Source organism: Neopsephotus bourkii, unplaced genomic scaffold (genome assembly GCF_033783945.1).
Source record: "Neopsephotus bourkii isolate Nb327-2 ecotype Australia unplaced genomic scaffold, CSIRO-AGI_Nbou_v1 NB_887, whole genome shotgun sequence".
NCBI lineage: Eukaryota > Metazoa > Chordata > Aves > Psittaciformes > Psittacidae > Neopsephotus > Neopsephotus bourkii.
This window is the reverse complement of record NW_026901381.1, coordinates 3468520-3493997: the sequence shown is the minus strand read 5'-3', so window position 1 is coordinate 3493997 and position 25478 is coordinate 3468520. Positions and strand designations below refer to the sequence as shown.

General features: G+C 46.3%; 1 protein-coding gene across 2 annotated transcripts in view; it reads left to right on the top strand.

Moving 5' to 3' along the window:
* The window catches only part of CACNA2D2 (calcium voltage-gated channel auxiliary subunit alpha2delta 2), a 201859-nt gene that overhangs the window by 11455 nt on the left and 164926 nt on the right, over positions 1–25478 (top strand). For both annotated transcript variants that reach the window (XM_061357268.1, XM_061357269.1), the window contains exon 2: positions 11863–11944. In XM_061357268.1, coding sequence (XP_061213252.1) covers positions 11863–11944 — 82 coding nt within the window. The remainder of the gene's footprint in view (positions 1–11862; positions 11945–25478) is intronic.

Below are 25478 nucleotides of genomic sequence, written 5' to 3'. Positions count from 1 at the left end.
TGGACTCCAGGGACAGCATCTGTCCCTTTCTTTGGCGTTGGGAGAGTGGGAACTGTCCTTGTGGATGGAAAGTTCCCCTGAAGGACACTCTTCTCTGGCAAATGCCTGGGCATTGAAGCTTGGCAGTACTGTTCCCTGCACAGTTAGGCAGAGGGCGAGAGGGCTTCCTGCCGAGTGCTTGGGGTGACAGCATTGGCAAGTTAAATAGGTGCCTTCTGCTGCAATGTGAGGCCTACACTGGCTGCTTGTGCCGTGGAAGTCGCAGTTAGGCACCTTTCCCAAGAAATGCTCTCTTTAAAATTGCATTTTCGTGCTGACGATGCACTCAGGATTGGTTCTGTTGTGCTTATTGCCTCCTTGTGGCAGGCTCTCACCAGTGGGACCGTCACGGAGGGAGCTGGAGGGCAGTAGTTCCGGACCATCCCATGTACATTTATCCCCTCGGATGGTACCTGAGACATCATCTGAACATTTCCCACTCCGTGAGTGTGTCTCAGAGAGAAATTCTGGAGGCCATTAAACTGGGTAATTTACATGCTTCTTGAGCCTGTGCCTAGAGAAATATATTTCACAGGTAATTTCAAATCTCTTGGCGTGTGGAAGAAGTCATTATTCTAAATAGAAAGGGGCTGGTGATGTCACAGGCCCCATTGAGAGGACCACATTAGAGACTGGGATTTTTCTCTCTCTCACAGGCATTCTATTCACAGGGCTTTCAGATGTCAGATGCTTTTGGTTTTAATGTTGATACTCATTTAGAAAAGTAGAAGAGGGAATTATCTTCTAATCTTAGATTTCAGTTACATATGAGCATACTGGTATAGCCATAGATGTGTGGGTTTCCTCCTTTGGTGTTCAAGAGCTGTCTTTCAAGGGCAAACCTCAAACTTAGCATCAGGAGGCAGAATTGCAGTTCTGACTCTGCTCCCAAAAGTCTGTCTGGATTCGAGACTACAGCTTCACCTTTGTAGCTCCATTCTCTCCTCCTGAAAAATACAGAAGATATTTTTGTCAGAAGTATTAGGATTTGACAGTTTAATGTTGATCATTCTCTTCAAAATGATGTTTGATGAGCTGTTGTGCTGTCTGTGATTTAATTGTGATGCTGCAATGGTGACTGTGGTAACTGTGACAGCAGAAGCAAGGTTGTGGGCTCGCTGCTGGCTAAATAGCTTGAGGGATATGGTAAGGGACACATTTGTGCTTAGGCTCCAGAAGAGTTTCTTGGTGACCCTTCCCTTCTCAAAGGACAGACAGCTTGTTGCAGTGGTAGTTTCTTGCAGCAAGGGGAACTCCCAAGGTGCTTGGCACAGCATCCTTGTTCCTAAAGGTGCTTCAGCACAGCATCCCCCTTCCACGGGGTCCTCTAGGACAGGAGGTACATGCTTTCTGGTGTGAAAAGCTGGCTGTAGCTGGATATGGGGACACTGAGCATCTGAGCATGTATAGCAAATCCTGTAGTACCTTCTGAGTATTTCCAGTGTGGTTCAGCCACCTCCATTTCAATAGGCTTATATCCGTTTCAAAGGAAAGGTGATGTGTATATGCTTTTTCCTTGTGTAGGGAGCAGTGTTTGTCCCAGCTGGATGGGAAGAAGGAAAGAGTAGGTGATTTCTGCAAGCTGACAGTTTCATCCCTGTTGCTGTAGTGCTCCAGATGATGCGGCAGCACTGGGACAAAACCAAACTGGGCTTTATGATTCCACTATCCCTGCTTCAGAGCAGGTCTGTATGCCACCTTCCAACAGAAGAGGTTTTGCAGACAGCTTTTAGATGTGTATCACAAAGTAGTGAGGTAATGGCATCAAATGCAGTAAACTAATACTTATTTTTTTAATGGTCTCCACTCCCACCCTTTTTTTCTTTCATTGCTGAAAGGGACTAATACAGTGAAGAGCTTCTGCAAATGAAGGCGACTGTATGTGAAATAACAGGGGCCTGGGTGTTTGGTTGGGGAGAGATGCAGTGAGTGAACATCACTAAGTGCTTTATAATAACAATGATTACCACCCTCTCTTAGGAGCCAGGAATCTTTCAAGCAGGGGAATGGTGGGGAGAGGGGTTGTTTGGGAGGGAGGGATTTAAGTAGATAGACAGCTAGTGACAGTGACACCCAGAAAGCTCCTTAGGAATGTTGCAAATGATGCTATGAGAGGCTACTCCAAAACCCCCAGGAGACTGAGATTAACATGATTAGAGGCTAATAATGGCAATAGATGCCCCTAAATAGCTCTTGTAGCAGGGGCTCTTTGTGGCAGAGGTTAATGATATCTTTCCTTGGGAAGGAGAGAAGTTGTAGATACAAATTCAGCAGAGGTCTGACTAGGCAGTAGTCCTCTATCACTCCTTACTATAGCTTGTGTTTCAGTGATCAGATCAGTCGTGTGTTTCTGACCAGCTGAAATCTGCAGTGGGAAGGGTGAGGCTGAAAGCAGTCCTGTGGCTAGTAAGAGTTTCAGCGTGCCAGTTCCAGCTTGGCCATGTTTGTGTTTTGCTCAGCTCTCCTTATAGCATGGTTCTTCCTGGCATAGCAGCGTGGCTGGGTGGTGTACCTTGTGTGAACAGGAGCACGCTGGGAAGCTCGCTCACATCAGGGGCTCTAGCCAATCCTTATTTCCTGGTTGCCACTATGGCATAATATCTCTCCGTCACCCTTAAAACAGCACACTAGAGACATGAGTACAGTGTATGTATTCAAAACTCCATTCCAGCCATCAGGGTATGCTGCTCCTTTATCATGCTTTGTCCCATATCTTGACCAGACTCTGCACAATGACCTAAGCAAGGGGAACTGCTTTGGTTTGTCCAGGATCTTACTATTTGCATTGCCAGGAGGTGCTTTGTTGTGAACTATGCTGAAGTCTTGCAGGAGCCTGCATCACCTTGGGTAGTCCTGCTGTTGCTCAGCAGTGATACAGCAGCACAGGGCAACTCATAGCATTTAATCCCAAAGCTGTTTGCCTATGATTTAGATGACAATGTACTGGTGCCATGATACAGAAACGCTGCCTAGGCTGTTGTCTTCCAGCCATCCAGCCTGGTGCATTTGAGTGACTTCACTATTTCTCCAGGCTGTACAAAAAGCTCTCCCATCTCCAACCAGAAGTGCAGGTCCTGCGAGGTTGTGGCTATTTTGTCTTCTGGGGTGTTTCAGCCTTCCATCTGGTGATGAGGATTTACTGGAATGAACAAGAAGATGCAACAAACTATCCTGCTTCTCTCTGGCTCCCAAGAGAGTCATGAATTATACAAAGAATAAACAAATAACCTGATATGTCTGTCATTATATCATAAAGGTCTTTAATAATTCATGCAGCTTGCAAAATGTTAGTAAGACCTACCCTCCGTAACCTAATCTTAGCCTTGGGGGATGGGATCTCTTCAGCCCTCTGCTCAGATTGCATCTGTAAAACAGAAGGAATCGGTGAGGAGGAAGGTTTTATCATAACACTTCACCTGTATAATGGGCTGCAAAGCGACGTGCAAGAGTTATCAGCCACTGGGGTCTCGAGGGGTGCTGCAAATGACAGCTGGCTGCACTGGGCGAGATTTATGCAGGTAGTGTACTTCATAAAACTGACACCTATTCACTTATTTATTAAGTCATTGTGTTTCAAGTCCAGATTTGTGACAGGCTTTGAGACCAGAAGGCCAGTTCTGATCCTGTGCGATGAGAGTGCAAATGTGGTGGAACCCATGGGCTTCTCTCGCTCCTGATGTGCATCAGCAAGTGTGCCACAGAAATCTAGCTTTAAGATGTAAAATTAGAGCATGGCTTTCAGAAAGCAGGGAAGCTAAGGCATGAGGTCAGCTTTGGCTCTGAACAGAACAGTTGTTTTGGGTAGCACATTGCTGGTATCACCCATACAACTCCAGTAATGATAGCCGTTGCCTTTGGCTTATTTTGGTTGTGTTATGGTCCTGTAGTTGCTGCCCAGTGCTTCTGCCACCGTCACACGAGAGGTCAAAGTACACGACCAACCCATTAAAGTTCCTATTCGCAGGACCATCCCTATAGCAGCAGGAACAGTCAATCTGGATCTCCAGACATAAATTCAATAACTAATTTATTCTTGTTGTAAGGCGACCAAATTCAGCTTTGCTTATACTGTTGGGAAGTGGCTTGATTTGACTCCCCGCGTGGCTGAGGGCTTCTTGCTGAACTTGTTCTGTCTCCTAGTTGAAAATAGCAAACTAGTGTACCATCTCGAGGTGCCCGTCTGCTTTCCCTTACAAGTATGAGTTGGTGGCAGTGTGCTGAGATCAGATTTACGCCTTAAGACTGTGAAGATTAATTCTTGCATGTTTTCAATGTATTCGGAGATCCTCATATGAAAGTTCTGCCAAATAACACTCTTAACATCTAAGTATCCATCACAGGAGGGCCGCATCATTGAGTCATGGCCTGAAGATGAATTCTAGGCTGATAAGGATGCAAGGAACTCAGTGATGGAGTGCCTTTTGGAAAAGCACTGTCCTCTGCCCTGCAGAAGAGACTTGCTGTGGTTGTTTTGCCATTTGTTCTTTTCATTGCTGTACCAATGCAAGGCATCGGCACATGTTTGATCAGGAGAATGCGATGCCTGCATGGGGGCCTGTCGCTGCACTGCCGGGCAAATGTACCAGCTAAACACGTTCAGTGACTTCTCCTTCCTCTTTCTGTTGGCAAATCATCCACCAACAGATTGCAATTTTCCTCAAGCCTACTCTTAGGCTTTAAATTATTCACTGAATTATCCTTTGGCCTTCAGCTCCTTTGCATATCAAATACTCCAGATCAGCTCTTTGTAAAGTTTGAAATGCAAGATATTTTGATTTGACACATAGCTCTCCAAGAATAGTTATTGTGGCTTTTTGTCATATTGGGAGGGCATTTCAAGTGGGGTCCTGCAGGGATCTGCCCTGGACCTACTTTTATTCAGTGGTTTCATTAATAAGTTAGGCAATGGAATGGGAAATGTGCTTATAAAACTTGCAGGCGACACGGAGCCAGGATGGGTTGGATGTGCTTTGGAAGGCATGGTCAGAATTCCAAATGATCTAGAAAGATTGAGTGGCGAGCCAGATACCCGCAAAATGAAATGCGGTGACAACAAATGCAGAGTACTGCACTTAAGAGGCAGAAATTAAATGGACAGATACGGAATAAAGAACATCTCTGCGTAGCAGTGTGGCAGAAGAGATCTTGGGAATTACTGTGGATCAGAAGGGCAAGTTTATTCTGCAGTGTCCAGTAGTTTCTTGGGCAAGGCTGTGGAAGTGATGTGCTCCTCTTCATAGAGCACTGAGTTTGGCTTCTGTTGGAGTACTTGATCTCACTTTTTGGAATGAGCCTTTGGAGTTGTAGGTAAACTTGTAGAGAATCCAGAGCAGGGCAACAAAAAGGATGAAGTGTTTAGAGAAGAGTGCAACAGAGGGAAAGCCGGAGAGAACTGACTTTGGATAAGAAAACTAATGGATAGAAGGGCAAAGGATGCTACAGAATAATGATCTTCCAGTTCTTAGGAGCTTGTCATAAAATTTTTCAGTGTCTGCTGTAGGTGGGATAAGTGGGAAGAGGGAGGTGAGATTTAGGGTGGGTAACAAGGGAATTTTTTCTACCATGTGATAAAAAATGGAAATGGAAAAAGGTTCGTTGGGGATCTTGGGTTCACCTTCAGCAGAAGATGTAAAGAACAGATTAGGCAGCACTCCCTGCAGAAGGTTCAGGTGTTCAGATGTTCCAGGGCAACTGATGGTGAAAGAGGAATTCCCGAAGCCCCTGCCATCCCTCATGTCTATGACTGGTTCACCACCTACGGCCTATGCTGTTTCTAGATGGAGTTAGACCTAAGTGGTTCCTGCTTATGTTTTCTGACAGAGAAATCATGTTTAAGGAACGATTTTCCTATTGCCCTAAACATCATTGGTGGCAAGTTGCTGGTTACTGTTGGTTTTCCTTCAGGTATCTACAAGAATATTTGTTAACGTAACACAGGTTTTCTGTATAATTACCAGACTGCTTTCCCCTCACTTTTTGCCCAGCTGTATCCTGCAGAGTAAGAGAAGTCCCCAGTTATCCTTTTACTGGATTGTAATAGTCGTTGGGGCATCAGACCAGGGATCAGGATGGATCTGGTGGGAGGGTTTGGCACTTTGTTTGGGTTGGGTTTTTTTTGCAGGAAATACCCTGCTGCACAAAAAGTGTAGAGATGAAGCAGGCAGAAGATAGGACAGAGAAACAGGCACAGAAAGTTAATGCTCAAATAGAGGAGAGCAAAGTGATTCGTTGATAGAGCTGAATGTAGAACACACATTTTCACTAGCTTTCCCCTTTGTGTTTCTTGAAGATCTTTGGGACAGAGTTTTGATGCTCATTTGTGCCTTCCTTGCCTCCTATAGTAATGCCAAAGGTGCTTTCTTACTATAGAGAAGGCCAGATGATAGAGGCAGATAATGTCTTGACAAATAGTAAGACAAGACTGTTCCAGCAGGCAAATTTTTCCACCCCTCCTTTACACAAACACCTATGCACATACTTTACATTAAAGAGGAGTCATCAAATCCCAGTGTGGGAGGGTCGATAATGTCTGGAAGCACGGCCAGTAAGTTATTTGATTATTCTGAAGGAAGGAAGTGCTCTCTGGAAGTTGTATCTTCAGGAAAAAAGAAAGGCAGCCTTTTTTCCCTTGATGGGTAAGCATTGGCTGGTGGGGTTTTATAGCCTAGGTAGGAAAGGAGGCTCTGCAGGGACAGGAGGGTGCACATACACATACACATGTGTGCACTGACACATGCGCTATTATAGTTAAAGGATTAAGCGCCTTGAAGGAATAAGCCAATTATAAGAAGTTCCTGCACAGCAAAAATTAGACAACACAGTAATTAATAACCTTATTAAATAGCAGTATTTGGGCACTGAACCAAAGCGTATGAATCAGAGCGAAGCATTCTTGGCTGAACACACTGCGTGAAGTGTAGACACTTGTACAGAACACTCTCTGTGTAGAACGCAAGAAGCTTTGGGACAGTATATCTACCTAGCAAGTAGTTTTTCCTCTTGTCCTTTCATGTTTGTGTGAATCTTTGTCTTATTTTTGGGCCAGGAAGGCAGCAAGAGGAAAGGACTGAGTCTCCTATTTTTCTTTTTATCATCCTCTCTTGCTTGCAGCCAAACAAGCACTCTCCTAAGGCTGCTTCAAAAAAAAAAGTGTCCTCAAGCAGAAAACTTAATTTTCTTTTTTCTAATTTCTCCTTTCCCTGTGCTTTTCGAGAGGCCACTTGCAATGAGGCTTCTGTTCAATGGCAGTTTGAGTAGCTGCCTTATCCACCCTGGGTTGGCTGTGAAGAGGTGTGACTGCTGCCCATGAAGGGTTTGTTCCCAAACCCTGACCCTCCAAGGGGCTCAGCTGCAGTGGTAACATGCTCAAGGTGCTGGCCACAGGCTGTCAGTGCATGGCTTGCACTGGTGGCTTGTCTGCAGATGTCTTCAGCTCCTGTACCAAAGCCCAGGACTCCAGGCTGCCATCTGTGGTGTGCACCAGTGTGGGAGGTTGTGAACCAAGGACAGCCTGTCTCCTGACTTCCCAGGCAACTCATTCACTTCCAAAGCCACACAGCTGGAGCAGTGGTGTAGGCTCACAAGCCAATGTGGACATGCACAGAAGTCTCTGCAACTGCTTTGGTCACCTGAAGCACGAAATGTGCCCTAACTCTACATAAGGGTGCTGTGGGCAGTGGCAAGGCACAGACGCCCATGGAGCAGTAGTGGGGCAGGCAGGACACTTTGCTTCCTGGCCACGACTGCAGCAGCAGTGATTTGCCTCCTGATGTGCTGCTTGTCACAGTAAATATTTTTGAAGCTCTGTTGCTTTTTTAAGCCTACTTTATCTCATCTTTAAGAAAAATCAAATATGCAAATTATGAAATCAATTAGCATTTTTTGTAGTTTTCTTTGGAGAGGCAGTAATAAATGGTGGTGTGTTTTCAAAAATCACTTCTGTACCTTTTAAATGTTGCACAGGAGGCTGTAAAATATACAGGGGAGGGAATCAAACCCATCTTTTTCATTGCAAGAGATTTCTAATGTACATCCTGAATATGTGTGGTCATACTTGTGCGTGTGATTGTTGTAGAGGTGTTAGGTTGGAAGAGTCCTATGGAGACTCCCCAGCGAAGGCAGAACTAGCTGACATGATTGGGGATCACTGGGGTGTGCTGTGCATGTCCCTGCTAAAGAGGGGACAGGGGATGATGGGACTGCCAGGCTCCTTGCATGTGGTTCCTGCAGGCACAGTGCTCCTGAGTGCAGTCACAAGTACTTGCGCTCAGAGGTTTTCTCTTCACCTGTGTTAATTCACTACAGAGGACACTAAAGTGGTACTTGTTTTAAGGGGGAGACTGAGCACATTGCTCGTAAAGGGAGCTTGGTGGCTTTCGGTGGCAGCACTATATCGCTGCTAGTGGCTTCCCAGTCAGTGCATGAGCTATTTCTTTATGCTTTATTTGTAAATGCCATTTCACAAGAGCAGTAGGGCACTCCAGGCTGCCTGTTCTGAGGAGTTATCGCTCTTCAAGCCCTGTAACACCACCTGAGATGTGCAGTAATGGCCCAGGAAGGTAATGACTGTCATGTCTTATTGCCTACAGCTTCCATAGGAGACACGCTTCAGAGAGAAATCTCCATGTTCATAATGAGCTAGCAGTTTCTTTACCCTCTTCATCCTTGCTATGGTCATCTTACATCAAATTTTAAGTGCAATGGCTGAGGGAGACAAGAGGCAGAAGGTCAACTGAGACAGAATAATAATGGGGTTTATGTATTTCGGGGTGGGGTTTTTTGTGTTTATTTTTAATGGTAGCTTTCAACCCAGCATATTGTGAGATGAAACCCCTGTATTCTGGGATGTGGCCTACTCTGCAGGCTTCTGGTCATGGACATTATGCTAGAGGGACATAGTAGTGGGTCAGATACACAGAAGAGCTCTTGCCAGTGCTGTGTTATGGGCAAGGGATGTGCTCATTGGAAAAGATCATTTACTACCACTGGCAAAAGCTCTTGTCTAGCCATTTTAGACCAAAAAAAAAAAATAATCTACTTCTGCTATTACTTTTTCAATCTAGAAAGCTGGTGTCAGCTGTGCAGAAATCCCCTCCTGCTTCTTTGGTAGTGATACACTTCTTAATAGTGGTATCTAAAGCTTGTATTACAAGGCTTAGGTGGACTTTGGAGAACTGCTGGTCTGTAAGGCTGGGGGTTGAGTGCTAGGTCTCATGAGGCTGCATGATTGGAGGGAGTTGCAGTCTTCTTCATGAATGAAAAATCCAATGGCTTTTCCTTAAAATAGTGCTGCTTGGGGCGGAGGCAGGGGGTGGAATAAGTTGAAATTGTTACTTTTTTAAAACAAATCTGCTGACTAAATTTAAATTAATTGTAATTCCCAGCCCGACTGAGCGCTCAGCACCTCTTCTGCATATGCCAACAGAGTAACACTGATGCCTCTGTCTTCCTCTATAACTAATCCTCTCTGAAGGCTTGGCCAGACGTGACATTTATGCGGCTCTGAGCAGCTGTTAATGTTGATGGATGCAGCTCAACATGGGCGGTTGTTTTCCCTTCCTGTGCTGGTGTAGGTGTTCCTGGAGGGAGCTGACACTGAAACTGAGGACCTTGCATGGAGCTGGAAGTTAAGGAAAGGCATCAGCTCCATAAGTCCTCAGCAGTTTCTCAGACCTGTGGCTCGGTACGAGCTTGTTCATTGGACAAACTGGAGGAGGAAGAGAAAAGATATTTAAAAGATAGGGGGTTTTTAAATGAATGACTGCGTAAAAATAACATGGTTTTGGTGAATATGCTTCACAAGATTTGTGGGTAATTTTGGCCAACCTGAGTATACCTTTGATAGCAAAAAAAATGTTTGATTGAAAAAGGAAAAGGAAAAAGCCAACCCAGCATCCCCCTCAGCTCTGTTGGTGACCCATTGTTTGGAGAGGGGCTTTGGACAAGGGCATGTAGGGACAGGACAAGGGGAACGGCTTTAACCTGCCAAAGGGGAGATTCAGATGAGCTCTTAGGCAGAAACTCTTCCCTGTGAGGGTGCTGAGGCGCTGGCACAGGGTGCCCAGAGAAGCTGCAGCTGCCCCATCCCTGGCAGGGTTCAAGCCCAGACTGGACAGGGGCTTGGAACTGGATGAGCTTTAAGGTCCTTTCTAACACAAACCAGTCTGGGATTCTGTGATCTTTACTCTGGCAGTCCCACCAAGGGCTTTGCTTTCCTCTCTTTGGCAGAAAGGTGGGTTTGCAGAAGTTTTCACCCATCTCCATCCCTGGCTGTCCCCTCCTCCCCAGCCAGGCTCCCAGGGAAGAAGAGGCAGCATTGCCTCTGCAGGAGTGTGGGAAATAGCAGGAGTTACGCTGGAAAACTGGGATGATTTGGTGTGTGCAATTAAATCTTGTTTTCCTCCACAGCCTTGTGTGTTATTAACTGGCATGAATTTTGCCTGTGTGAGTAACACACGTATCTCTGCCAGTACCTCCCTCTGTCCCCCGCACCCCTCACAAGCGATGCTTCAGCTCTGTCCTGCCCATCATCTCAGGCTTCTCTCTGCTTTGATGCTTCTGCCTGGGTTTTGGGCCCTGCTGTATAATTCAGAGCCCTGTGCTTCTGCGCTGGGTTTCTTTGCTCCTTGATGTCCAGGAAAGCCTCTTCCCCTGGCTTCGCAGGTGGTGAAGGAGTGTGTGTGTGCTGCCTCGGGAACGTCTCATTGTGAGAGGAATGAGATTGCTTGCTGAACCTAACCAAAGTGCAAAGCCCCGGAGCTGGTCTGCTCCCTCCCACCATTGATTTGCCATGATGCTGGCCTTACCTTCCTTGTGCTTCTTCCCTCCTTCCCCTGGTGTGGCGCTGAGAGATGGATGTTGCTGTAGAGAAAGCACCAGAGGCAGTGCCAAGTGGTGCAAGGCAACCAAGCATTGCTTTTACAGATCAGTGGGAGATGGGATATTTGCATGGCCAGTAACTGGAGTCAGGAAAGCTCATTAAAAGAAGGAGAGTTACCAAGTTCCGTGGTTAAGAAGGGGGGATATTTTTTGTTGTTTTTAACTTGGAGTTAGAGCTGTAAGCAGAAATCTGTGTGGTTGGATCTATAGGATGTGTTTGTTCCTATTGGAAGGACTGGCAGCCAGCTTCCTTGCTGTGCAGGGGTGAGGACAGAGGAGATGCCATGTGGCAGCTCCTGGCCCTTCTGCTGCCCCGGAGGCAGCTCTGCCCACAGTGGACCTGTCAGAATCACTGCCTGGCTCAGGATGGGCTTAGCTGAAGGTGCAAAGCTGCAGAGCCCTTGGGCACTTGATGCCCCATGCCTGGCTCCTGGCGCTGCCCAGATCCCTTCTGTTGTGCTGCAGGGATAATCCATTGCTGCAGTAGGACAGACACCTCTGGTCCTGCCCTAGCTCAGTGTTTGCTCTCTGCCACATAGTCCTGCTGAAGCATTAAGCTGTTTCCTGTATGCCGCAGCACTTCAACCCCATTAATTACTCTGGGCTTCTGTAATTGCCTACTGCAACTGTTCATATACAGAGTTAAAGAACCCCCAACCTGTGCCTTGCCATTGTTGTTGTACCTTTTCCTCCCTTTTCTTTCTGTGATGCCTTGTGCATAAATTTTGAAGTCTTGAAGTTGAAAACCAGCCCAGCTGTAATTCTCATGTTCTTGGTATTCTGCCTGCACCCAGTGCCGCAGAGAGAGCAGTTAACTTAGCTGAGGGCACCTATTTCCTGCCTCTCCCTTCAACCCCCTTGCTTATCTGCTGCGTGTCAGGGCTCTGACTCTTTCTCTCTCTCTTTCTCTCCCTTTCTCTTCCTCTCTCTCTCCGTCTCTTGCAGTATGCAGTACTGGGCCAGGAGGCTGGAGCAGGAGATTGATGGAGTGATGAGGATATTTGGTGGAGTCCAGCAGCTCAGAGGGGTAAGCTGTCTTGTCTTTTACCTGTGCTGCCTTCTCCGTGGCAATGAATGTTCTCATCTGCAGAAATCACCTGTGTGAACACTTGCAATGTCACTCTCTCAGCTCATTACATGTGCAGGGTCATGGCTGGCTGTGCTTCTGGTTGCTGGTCAATTTGATGTGTGTGGGAGTGAGTGTGTTTTGTATCTGTCTGTCTCTCAGGCTGCATGTTATTACAATCTGAGCATGTACCTGTGTTGTTTTTTTCCTGTATGACTTACTAAATGCGTCTTAAATCCAGCTAACCTTTCCTTCAGGGACTGAAGGCAGTTTAATTTGTGTTTTGATTTTAAACTTATGTTGACAAAGCAAGAAATGTTCCAAGGATAATTGAACTAGCCACTGGAAGCTCTGTGGTTTGAAATATACATCGCAGGTAAAACTGTAATTCTTGTTTGGCTTCTGCTTCCAAGTGCCACAAAACAAACTCCTAGCACTGATGCTGGCATCTGCTTCTCCTGCTCCCTGATTTAGCACCAGGGCCCAGGCAGGGCAGGCTGCAGAAGCCAGAGCTCCTCTTCTCTCAGCAGCAGTGCTCTGGGTTGGGTTAGGGCAGTTACAGAACAGCTTCATTGTGGCTTATGAAGCTCATGGATCAAGGGGTCTTTAAGACCTTCCCTGTTTCCCGTTCCCAGTACTGTTGTGCTGACTTGCTGTTTTGAAATTGGGTAATTTCAAATTAGGATTATGGTGTTAATCTAAAGAAAATAGGCTTTTCTAGCATGATAAATGTCACTCTAGAAAAAAAGTGGGGTATATTTATGTTTTCTTGTGGCAGTGGCATGTTCTTCTCAGATGCCAATGATTTATGGGCATCTTGCTGTCTGCATTACACTACCAGCTATCCTGGCTTCAACAGAACTGTTCATGTCTTATACTGTTGGTGGTAACCCATTGCCTAAAGACAGAAGTCGCACTGTTTCCTTTTAATTTCATTTTAAAAGGAGTTTAACTGAAGACTTGCAAAGCTCTCCATAGTCCATCCATTCATTCACGTTCATATTCAGATCTAGAATGGTGTGTCTGGACTTTGCTTGCATTCATTTCAACTGCAACTGAATTGATACAAGCTTCATGTGCAGCATGAAAAGTGTATACACCACTTTGGTTTGAACAAGTATTTTTGACTGTATCCATGCATTTGTGCAGTGCAGTTTTTCATGTTGGCAGGGGCTGGGAATCAGAGCCAGGGATGCAGGTTATCCAGGCAGTACCTAGGTACAACAGGCAGCATAGTCTTTAGCAGAGCGCATCTAAACTGAAAAAAGAGACTGCTACTACATTTTGTACATGTCCTCCCTTACAATTTATTCTTATTAGCCTTGAGTTTTGCTCCTTTGCATATGAAATAGGTCTGTGGAGGTTTTTTTTACTGCCATAATTAAATAGAAATTACACCTCCAATTTGCCAGCACTTGACTTCTATTGGCCAGTCAGGCAATTACAGGTAAGAGAGCTTCCCACTTTCTCTGTTTAATTCCTCTGCTAGAACACAGTGCATCACTTTAATGGATTAATACCAGATAAACTGAGTACAGAGGGATTGAAGAGGGGGGGTTGAAATCTGGTTTGGAACCTTCTCATGGAAGGAGTGAGCTGTGCGCAATTATTGTATCTGGTGAATGCATAACCACCTCAAGCCAAGAAATGAGCTACGGAGAATTCCAGCATACAGCTGTTAAAACAGCTGTGTGTGAATCTCCAGGGGAAAACTTGGGATGTGGAGTTCAGATTCGGTTCATAAATGCGGTATCAAGTGAATGACACTTAAAGACCACATCACCTGCTTGTGCAAACTGGTGTAGTTTCATTGACGTGGAATAGCCCAGAGTGCTTCCTGAAGAAGTCAAAGCTGTGCTCACTGGGAGTCCTCTTACCCACCCGCTGCACACAGGTTCACCTGGGTTGCAGTATGGGAGCTGTTTAATGTCATATAAGGGTCCTGTCACCCACTCTGAGACATAGCTGAAAAAAAAGTAATTAAAATATTCATCTTCTACTGCAATCACACACAAAATTTAGAGAGTGGCAACAAATTCTTAAGGTCAGGACTTAGTCCATGCTTCTCTTCTTGTAAGTTGGACTTTGTAGCTTGCTCCATCATCATGTTTGCCAGCAGGATGCAGGTGTTGGAGCCCAGCACCAACCCGCAGCGCTGTGGTGTGCCCTGATGCTGAGCAAGCAGACCTGGGGAGAAGGGAAAGCCACTGCTTGAGGAGCAGCAGGAGCTGGAAGTGAATCCTACCCACTGGGATTTCTCAGGAAGGTTTATTATTAAACAAGAATAGGTCCATGTGGGGCAGGAAGGATAAAGAAAAATGGGGCAAGTAAAGCGTGGTTTTTGCCAAAATTTGCTGATGTTCCTTGGAGTTGCCATTTTAGCTTGGGACATTCCAAGTGTCTGCAGAGGGGGACTTCAGGTATATAATGCATAGGGAATAATATTAGAAGTAGGGGGAAATGTGCTCCAGTGTCACTGCAGACAATGGTCCTTGTGAGCTCAGGTGGGCTCTGCTGTGTCCATCAATGGGTCCTGCTGCCAGCTCTCATGGGTCTGTGAAGCCCGTCAGCACTGGAGGTGATGCTGTGCCAGAAATGGGTCTTCCCTTTCCGGTTCAGGCACAGCTATTGAAGTGACAGACCAGTAAATAATAATAAACACACCCTCCTGTGAGCTTTCCTGTGTCAGCTTTACTTATGAATAGTTTTCCTTGGGTTGCTGTGAAAGGATGTGGACCTGTTCCTTGGTTATTGACTGAAATCATACAACTGTTGCGGCATAATGAGGCATGAAATTTATTGTCAGAAAAATGGTGTCCAGGAACATAAGTGCTGAATATTTTATCTTGGTGGAGGGCTGCCCACCCAAGCAGGATTTTTACTTTTTAGTCATTTCTTAGAGTTAGGGTGCTAAATGTCACATACCCCTGCTTCCTTCCTCAACTACAGGGTGGAGAGGGAATCAGCTCATATGGTTTCCCTGGAGAGAAGATCGAAGCTTATGCCCTTCAGATGCTGCTTTGCACAAAGGGACAGTTTTTCTGTACAATGACAGAGGAGGATGAGAAGCTGTGAGGTGCAAAGGGCTGTCATGGCAGGGGCTCTCCTTTCAGCTGTGAGGTACCACCTCACTTCTCTCCTGAAGTCCAGACTTTGAAAACACTGAAATACAGACATCCCCATCGGTCAGACTGGCTGTGCTGGGGCTAGCTGTATCTGAATGCTGTGCCTTTGGGACTGGAGATTCTCTGCCTAGTGAAGTCAGTGTTCAGCCCTCTGAGTGCTGGTGGTGCAGCATCATGTTGGCTGGCTGGTTGCTCCATGCCTCAGAACAAACCCCAGCACTCAGAGGTGAGGGCATGTTGCTTTGCCACCCTGTCCTCGTCTCCCTCACAGCTCGCCAGAGATAACTGAGAGCACAAATCGTTGCTGATTTAACTCTGACTGGCACAGTGATATGTGGAACCCAGAGATGCGGCTGAATAGGTTGAAATTCTTTGAACAATTCTTTCTAGAATGAGGAATATTGCACTAAAAATCCATTCTTTTTCTGTTTGTGACTTTCTTTGTGGCTGTGGTGGACTCTTCAACATTTTGCAGGACGCAGTATTTCGTTTTGACATTTCATGCTACACTGCACTAAATTTGTGTTTCTTCCAGTGTTTTGGCACAAGTAAAAGTTCTTGACATTAGTCAAAAGTGGATGAATTCGTTGTGTTTCCAGCCTAGATGGTTTCTTCATGTTGCAAAACCTGCTTCAGGGTAGACTCTGTGCTCAAGAGAGATTTCTTCATGCTGCTGCTGCTGTGTCCCAACCTACCAGTGTCCTGCTTGCCATCACTCGCAGTGGGACTGACGGCAGCAGAGCCATGCCGCTGGGTTTAGTGCCTCGCTGAGCAGCTCTCCTGGATGTTGGGTTAGAACTCCTTTGCTGGATAGCCAGCCTGAGCTTCCTAGTCTCCTCTGGCTTATTACCTAAATTGTATCTGACCCTATGTCTTCTGAGGCAAGCAGCTAGTTGGTCAGACAGCATCCTTCTCCTCTCCCTGTTATCTGTGGCTGCCTGTTAATGGGCTGGTTTCTGTGCTGACAATTTCTGAGGAAGCCAAAACCTTCAGAAAAGAGATGGGGAAAAGCTAAATGATGTCAGTGCTGAACCCCATTTTCTGTGCTGCCCTCCTTTCTGCTCTTCTCTCTGGTTGTCTTCCCTGAGGACTGCTCCAGTAGCAGGGATGAGGACCCATCTGGAGGTGATGCAGCCTTTACCTGTTTGGAGGAGGGATGCTAGCAGGGGTGGCAGATAGCAGGCGGGGCCCACTCTGCGCCTGCTCTCCCCTCCGTGGTTTGGATAAGCAGAGCTTCAGGTCTGGCAAACTGGGTTTGTATCCTGCTTTTCTTTCCTCTGAGCTAGTGAGGGAAGTGAGCTGTGCTGACTCCTCAACACATGGGACTGCATGCAAGGGAGAATGAACCCAGGGAAAGGGGAGACTCACACTGTGCCCTTTGGGATGCAGCCCCCTACCCCAAGGGGTTTGCTGAATGTGGCACAGCAGAGTGTATTATGCTTGGTCCTTGTAATTAACATCAGGTTTTACTTCAGTCCATTTTCATGTCTCTGTCATTCCTCCCTGTTATCTTGTGCTGTTTTCTCAGCTTTGTTTTGCCAGTTTGGCATCTCTGCTTGGCAGAAGTGCTGCTGTTCATTCATCTGGTCTTCTGTGAAACAGAAGGACAAATCCTGCTGGCCAGGTCTGGGGGCAGAGTGACCAGGATCTGCACAGTCATCCCCACCTTTGTCTGTCTCACAGCATCACTCGCAGCCTGCCTGTCCCTTCTGCTCAGCCCTGCTTCTCTGATGCTGCTTCTCTTGTTTTGCAAAGCATGGCCATCCTTGAGTTGAGGCACCCACAGGTGAGGATCCGTGGTCAAGCCATGCACAAAGAAGAAATGCTAGCCAAGTTTTGGCTTGGATCTGAAGAGCTGAAGTGGCATCCACCTTGTATATTACACTCACTGTGACAGGGTCTCTGTAGTACCAAGTATTTCACATGGCTGTGTGAGTGCATCTCTTACAATACAGAGCAAGAGAGTCTCTTTAATGCCAGCACTTGGGAGGTAAGACATGCTGCTATCAAAGGAGCTGCCAGGGTTTTCTGTTCAACTTTTTTGATCTTGGGTAACTGGTGGTGTGATAGTAACACAGCCCAAATCTTCCAAGTAGCTGTGGTGTAACATCATGTTTGATTTGTTCTTTTGTTTTCTGGATATAGAAATGTTCACCTGGTCATCCTGTAGGGCTGGAGAATTCAGTGTGTTCATGGGCTTTTACGCAAATTATGTTAAAGACTTGAGGTCCCCCAGCATGGTGTTCTGCACACAGTGTCTGAGGAGTACCTCTGCTTTCCAAGAGCTCTCTCAGATCAACTCAGCATTTACACAAGGACAGTGATGTGGTCCTTTGACATGGCAGCGTTGGAAATAAGATGCTGATCTGATACTCAGTCCAGTACTACGATCCACAGGTTTGACTTGAAAACACTGTTGCAGGGTGCATCTGGCCTCTTCCTTCTGAGGAGTCAGGCCCAGCCTCTGGAGTGGGAGCTGAGTGATGCACAGTGACTACACTGCACTTGACAGAGTTAAGAGGTGTCTGAGCCCAAAGCTTGGGCAATACACACAGCCAGCTGCTTATGTTACAGCAGTACTGCCTGCCTGCCGTCTTCCAAATGCTGCAAGGGAGAAAGGATCTGATTGAGTTTTCCACAGCTGGTGCCTGACCAAGAGTACAGGCTCTGTACCCCAGGGAGGTGATGCCTAGGTCCGTGCTCTCGGTTCCCAGGCTCACGCATTATCTGTCTGATCCTTGCTGTTCTTCTCCCCCTTCCCCCTCTTGTACCAGCGTGCATGCAGCCTGCTTCCGCGCACCATCGCTGTGCCCTCCCCTGCTCCTCATGTTTGATAAGAGGAAGTGTGTGATGCCAGATAAACACATTCCTGTTCCAAACTGCTTGGGTTTATTTTAATCTGCCTGGGCTGTTCAGCAGCCTCAGCACTCTGTTCAGCACCGAGTGCAAAGCCAACACTGTATTATCAAGGAGGAGCATTTAAATGTCCTTAGCCTTGCAGCAGCTTGGTTGGAGAAGAGAGACCCTCTGCCACCCTTTGCTTGAGCCACTGCCTGTCATTGTCATCGCCCTTACACCCATCATCTTCTCACTCTTCCTCTCTACTAGAACCATATTGCATCTGTACTGCAAGATGTCAGGGAAACATATGCTCCAGCTTTTAGTACATTTGCATAATTAGAGTAATGTGTATGAATAATTTATAGCTGTATGTGGCTGCTCAGTGTGTGACGTTAGCACCCCTTGCTAAATCCTTTCCAGTGGGTGGTGCAGATCCTGCACCAGAGCCATTGTGCCGATGCAGTGTGCAGCCTGTTGGCAGATGCAGGAGCCCTGCTTTGAGATCAGTGTGTGCACGCGTGTATGTGGTTTTGTGTGTGTATATATGCATTTGGTGGAGAAAGGTGGCCTTCTACACTTGTAGGGGAGGGGCAGGCTGGATGTCTCAGAGGCTAAAATGCCTTAGACTCAAAACTTGCTCTGTTTATGCAGACAGAAGCTGTGAAGGAAAATGTTCTGCAACATTTGCAAGCTGAGGCAGGGATTTTTGCGGCAGGACTCAGGTGGGACTGGTTTGTTGGGTTCTGTGCCAGCTTTAGGAGTTTGAGGGGTTTTTTAAAATGACTTCTTCAGATCATAAAACTCAGCAGCAGCTTGCGGGAGGAGGGAGGGGAATAAACTCGCCTGCACTGTGTCACAGCCTGATCTCAATCAGTCACTCAATAGATAGTAGCAAAGGATTGCCTAGGCACTGTCTCACTCTTTCCCAGCTCTTCAGTGTGTGGGTTCTCATGCTGGGAAGCTCAGAGTCCCAGGTAGGTTTTCTAAAGGAGTGATCTGAGTGGTTGAGTTCTGGTATTTATGTTCCAGTTAATTTTAGCTGAAACTATATTTGGCCCTTTCCAAACGTTTGCGAGCCTTGCTGGAAAGCACTGTGTAAACTGGGATGACGTTTAGGCGCACACACTTCCTAGCTCACTGGTATTACTATGTATTCCCAGTTTCCACTGGGAAACTGAGGCTGAGCATGTCTGCATACAGCCTCCGTGGTGCAGCCTCCATCACATGCACAGCTAGCAGGTCCTTGGAGGGGCAACAGGCGTAGTAATAGTCCTTAAAGTCCTTGCTTTGAACCTTTTCACAAAATTACTTCGTAAAGATAATGCACTTGCAGCTAGCTGGTGAGTTAGCAAAATTGGAGGAGGTTGCCACTGAGTTTTATGGAGTCGTTTCTGATTTATATTGCTCTCAGTGACAAGTTAAATGAGCCCAGCATTCAACAGACTGATATTCAGGTGCATGCATCTCCTGAGTGTGCTGCTCTGCACTTCCTGGCCAAAACCGTAGCCTGTCAACAGCCATGTTTGTAAAATCCTCATGAATATTCAGTGACACTCATACAATTGATGGTGTTGCCATTACACAGCCGTATGAATCCATGGGAGTGATGAGACCTCGGTGGATGTTTCTGGAAACCTCCCTCAGTTGGGTTGTCCTGCCCTTGGCTAAGGAGCCTGTGTGGTCCCCACATCCATTTCAGCTCAAAGCATTACCTTCAGACTGCATTTAAAAACAAAGACAGCATCCAATCCAGCCCTGCCAGAATGCAGGATGAGTAATTAGGGGGAGATCATTAAAGTTTGCCTCCTTAAAAACATACATAGATTATTCTTTAATGGAAAGTTAATTGTTTTATTATTCTCTCCAGATGGTTCTTTTTCTTTACATTCACAGGGGAATTGCTCTAGCCTGGGATTCAGTCTCCTGTGAGCAGAGCTGATAACCAAAAATGCAGCTCTATCACGGATCCAGATACAAAGCATTAGAAAATATGAATATATATATATTTGATCATAGTGTAAGATTTTAAATATTATATATAAGTGTAAGTGCCCCCTCAGCTTGCAGTGCTGCAGGTTGTGGAGGTTGCATTTCTCTTCCTGGTAGGTTTGCCAAGCAAACGCTGGGTATTTGACACTTGGGGCTAATGCAGCACATCCAGCTACTGGGCTGTGGAGGAGCCTGCAATGGCCAGTGCTCACATATGCAGTTGCACTGAAAGGTTTAAAGAAGGAAACTGTCATTAGATAATAAGGGTTAGTGTATGGAGGAAGTAATAAAACGTGCCACATCTCCATTGTTCTGAATGTAGAAGCGTAGGAGGGCTTGGGAAGGTGGGGGTAACTTCTCAAGGGCACAGTTGTGGTTTTTATGTTCTAGTGGGACTTCAAGCTGATAAATTACAGCTGTGAGCTTGCATGCTAAGTGAGCATATTTATCGTTTCTCATTACAACAGATCACCTTTGACATCTGATGTGAATAACTTGAATGAGCCCTTTATTTCAAACAGCCAGCCATGCTGACCTATTGGCCTGCAGCGATTCTGCTGGCTTCATTGGTACTTATTTCCTTTTAATTATTTAAAGTTAAATATTATTGTAAGGGGGGAATTGAAAGTGGAGTCTTAGATCAGCCTTACCTTCCTCATTGAAGTCTAGATGATGTGCTTATATTGGACAGCTTGAAGACTGAGGACCTGTGCTATGGTTAAAGCTGTAGTTTGCTGTTGCTTTACTGAAGGAGTTGACTCCGCCTCTTGGGAGACTCCAGATTTTGGCAACTTTCAGGGATCTGTAGCTTTCCAGCACTTGTATCCTTTGCAGCTTGCTATAATGATGCTGCATGCAATGAGCTTGAAAAACTCCATGCTCTTTTGTATCTTAGGGATAAGACAGGCTCTCTTGTAGCTTCAGAGGTCATACTGAGAGCAGAGGGAATGAAGGGAAGAAGGAAGATGAACAGGCTAAGGAGGAAATGTAGCAGGAAGGTGATGCTAATGATTATGGATTCTCCTCTCCCTCTGTTGCTCTGGGACTGATCAGTGCGGACTGACATATGTGGAGCATCTCCTCTTTGTTTTGATACATTTTGGAGGATTTCTCTGTTTCATTTTTTGAGGCTTTACATTTGTCTTGTTATTCAGTTATTCACTGGCCTTCAGATTTTATTGGCTTTTTTTTCCCCTTTTCTAACTGACCTTTCACACCTGTAAGCATCCAAGACAGATTCAGTATGTGTTTGTTCAGCAGCTACCGTGACCAACAGTGTCATGCTTCTTGGACACTGACCATAGCATAAATATTAAATAGTAAGTAAGAGCACTGAGAAGAATCCTGTCTGAATGAAACATGAGATTTCCTGGGCGAAGAGATGCTGTGAATGAGAGGCATGGCTGTTTCTATCAGAGCAGCTCCCTACATGCCTGGGTGGTGTGTCGGGTTTGTGGCAGGATCTAGATGTTTATATGTGTCAGAAGAGGCACTCTAGGGATTGTTTAAGCAGGAGCATTAGTTATCATTTGTGGATGCCCAAGCGAAGCCTTTGCCTGTAGCTAGGAGGCATGGAGCAGATTTTCAGATCCCTGCTGTGACTGTAAGGCCAGGTAAATAGAGAAGGAGGAGACAGCAGGGGGCTTATGTGACTTGAGGAGCAAAGAAGATTGTAATGGTAAATGTTGGGTTACTTTTAAAAACAAGTAGGTCATTGCAGATACCGTGGTTGGTGAATAGAAAAAGAAAGGCAAGCGGATTTATTGCTTGTTCTTGTAAAGATTTGTTACACTCTGAAGCTCAGTTCACTGCTCAGCACGCTGTCGTCTTTGCTTTTGGAAGTTCTTTGTTTCTGTTTTTGTCAGTGGTCCAGCAGGGATGACACTGGACCCGAGATTAGGGACCTGGAATGCTCAAAGGAACCTTGGTTCCCAGTCCCCTCGGACACCATGAGTAGGCTGGGCTTTACCATAGCTCTTTGCTGGGAATATCAGCTGCTGTTCCTATTTCCTGCTTTAACAGGGATTTGCCTGTGACCCACAGTGCTCAAGAGAAATTGTTTAAAATTCAAACTGTCCTTTGTCTTCTGCATCTTTTGCAGAGAAAAACATCCATCTCCATCCCTGCCCTTTGTAGGAAAGGATGGCTACTTAATATCCAGTGCTAATTATTTGACATGAGCTATATACATAGAGTATTCAGAGCATCAATGTTGTATATGTCTGATTCTGAGTATAAATGATAGCCCCAATGTATTCTTAAACTCTGTGTCTTGATGTTCTGTGGAAAAGAAACCATAGCACAGAATCACAGAGGGGTTTGGGTTGGAAGGGGCCTTAAAGCTCATCCAGTTCGAGCCCCTTGCACAGGCAGGGGCACCTTCCACAAGAGCAGGTTGCTCCAAGCCCTGTCCAACCTGGCTGCTCATTTAAACATCTCGAGACAGAAGAGAAGGAAAACATTGCAGCCTGGCCACTGTAAGTAGGTGAATTGATGCTTGGGCAAGGGAAGCCCTCACTCTGAAGTGAGTCTGTGGAGCGCTGGGGATGTAATTGTGAATCCTGACTCCAGTGGTTATCTTCCAAATCCCGTTATTCTCCAAACATCTTCCTTGTAACAACTTCTCCATGTGTAGTTTCTGGCTCACTACTACCTCTGTTAGCCCTGAGCAGTGGATCCTGGGAAATACAAGTGAGACAGGCAAACTTTCAGCTTTGGACTTCTCCCTTAGGAAACTTATCTGTGGCATGGTTCACAAGTGGCAGCTTCTTGTTTCTATTGCTAGGGTTTGTAACACGTGGCATGTTGTGTTTGCCTCTGCCCTCAGCTCCCCCCCACAACCACGTGCCCGTGCCTTTGCTCTCACCCTGCCTCCACTGTTGGGGTGAGTTTGGAGCCCGAGCAGCGGTTGATCGCTGGCTTTCCCTCTGCCTTAGCTGTGTGCTAGCTCTCGAATGACATTTTGAGGTGCCTGAAGCGTTCTGTGGAAGAAAATTAATTGGTTTTGACAAACCACAGCGGTCCCTTGGGTGCCTGGGAGTGCAGCATTTATTGAAACCAGGCAGGAAATCAGGACGCTCTGGTGTTCATTCACCTCCTGCACGCCTGTACCGAGAACACAAAAATCAAACCATCCTTAACCTGTCGCTGCATTTCTCTCCCTGGCATTCAGATCCTCAGCAACTTTCTAATAAACCCTCCTTTTTTCTTTTAGAAGAGAGTTTAATGTCATGAAAGATGCCGGAATGACAGCCCAGGGCGTACGTGGTCTCTGTTTACTCACATACCAAATGCAGCACTGGGGCAAATGTACTTGCCATTGTACTTCCACCTTCGCCTGCAGCATCCCAAAGGAGGGTAGGGAATTGCAGTTTTCCAGCACTTCTAGACTTAGCCTCTCTGCTTACACAACTCAGTAGGGAATCGGGCTTCTCCTGATATTGAAAACAGCATTAAGGAAGGCTTTTTCATCACAGCTGTAGGTATAACAACTTCAATGCAAACCTCAAACTGAAAGCACTCTGCTAGCAGAAACCACCTCCTAGCCTCACTCTTCCAGGAGTCTGGCCTGTCTTCCGAACATATTGGTTACAATCTGATTCATTTCTAAAACATATGCTGGTACCCAGTGCAAGCTACAGCCCTTCTTGTTGGCAGAAGGTACCTGTATATGTGAAAGGTGTGTTACAGTGCGCAGCCCCAGCTGTGACTGTGCTTACAGCAATGTGGATGCCATTCACTCAGCCACCATGTGCTGACTCACTGATGGGAGTCATCAAGTTACCATCAAGTTTGAGTTCCTGTTGGGTTTGGCAGTTCTGAAGACAAGACTGGGAAATGAGGGTACCAGTTCTGATGCAACAACTAGTTACTGCCCAGCTGCAGTCACAAAGTAGGGTTGGGTTTAGCTGTACAGGGGATGTGCACCTGTCAGCCTGTAACGTGACGTGTGATTTCTGGACCATGCCCTACTTTATAGGGCTGTGAAATGTTCTTAGAGGTCTTCTGCTATCCATGGGCATCCCAAGGAATGGGAGTAGTGGGGGACACTATATGCCTTTACCCTGTAGGATTAAGAATCCTAGCCTCATGGGCTGGAAAGGATACTGAAGCCACAGGAAGGTGTTGGGAAAGGATTCACAGGACAATGGTATAAGGGAGCTGTGCAGCCCCTCCTGGGGCCTTATTGCAAGAGAATTTTGGGGGTTTAGCAGGTGGCTTTTTCTGTTGTCCATCACAAGATTTGTATGGGTATGGTAGGGCTGAGCACTCTGAATTCAGTAAGCCAGTATCTGGGGGAAGCTGCATTAAGCAAGAGGTCCTAAGGGTCTTATGTGTGTTCTTGGTAGCTGCAAGTGTCAAACAGAGGTGGGACATTCGGCTAAGAAAGCAGCCTTGCCTCAAAACTGTTGGTGTGGTTTGAAACTCCTGCTGGTTTCTGGGCTGACAGAGATGAGGAAGTGATGAAGCCACAGAGGAAGCATTTGCTTCTGAAGTCTCGCTGTAAATTGGTTCTTTCAGGTACCCCTTTCCAGAGCAGTGGTGTGGTATCTGTAAAAGGGATATTCGGGGAGACCACCTTAGTAGGTCCTTGAGACAGAGCAGGTAATGTGAATGTGGCAGCGAGTGGAGCAGCGTGAGTGGCTGCTCACTGCATCATGGTGACACGGTGACAAGACCTTAAGCAATAGCTGAGAAGCTGAGCTCCATGCTATAGGTGGTCTGCAGTTGTACCAGCAAGATAGACACACAGGCTTTAGTTTTCTGCCTTGGCACCTAGCTGGGCGCTAGGCTTGATAGTTGTTCATTAATAGCTTGTAAAAGCATTGCATTATCTTCTAGAAGCTTGTACAAGAACTGCCTTAAATGCCCAGTGATATGGGAGGCTAAAATGGGTTCATGAGCAATCCCAAATGCAGCTTCGGCAGGTCTGGGTACTATCAGAGGAAACTTGCATACATGGTCCAGGGCAGAGCGGTGCTTCCACTCTGTAGGACATCATCTCACCTGCCTGATGCGAGATCCCATGGAGGGAGGTAAATGGGTACCAGCACTGGAGTGGAGGGTCAGAGTGCAGGTGTTTGTACAGACAGAGAGGGTTGAAGGTTTGCACTAGAAGGCACTGTGACCTGGGTGCTGGCAGAGTGAACACATGGAGTGGCAGTGCTGCTGTCTGGCATTACTGCATGGCTTTCCTCTTTACCTTTTCCTCTTCTAGTGACTCTGCTTTCTGGCATAACAATTATCAACATTGGATATCAATGTCTGTAGGAAACTGGCTGTAGCTAAAATTGTAAATTAACTGCTTTGAAGCTTATGTCCCAGACGTCAGTAGTGATAGATGCTGTTGAGTGGTTTCTAGCTCAAAAAGACTTTGAGCACTGTCATTTTTCATGGGAAAACTTTCCATATGCTTCTCCAAGAGGCTTTTCTGGGCAATTAAGTGACATGCTGTACGCAGAGATAACATGAGTTCAGAGTGCTGCTGCATTTCATCTTCTGTGACACATCCTGTGTACGATGGAAGTGGCCTCCATGGG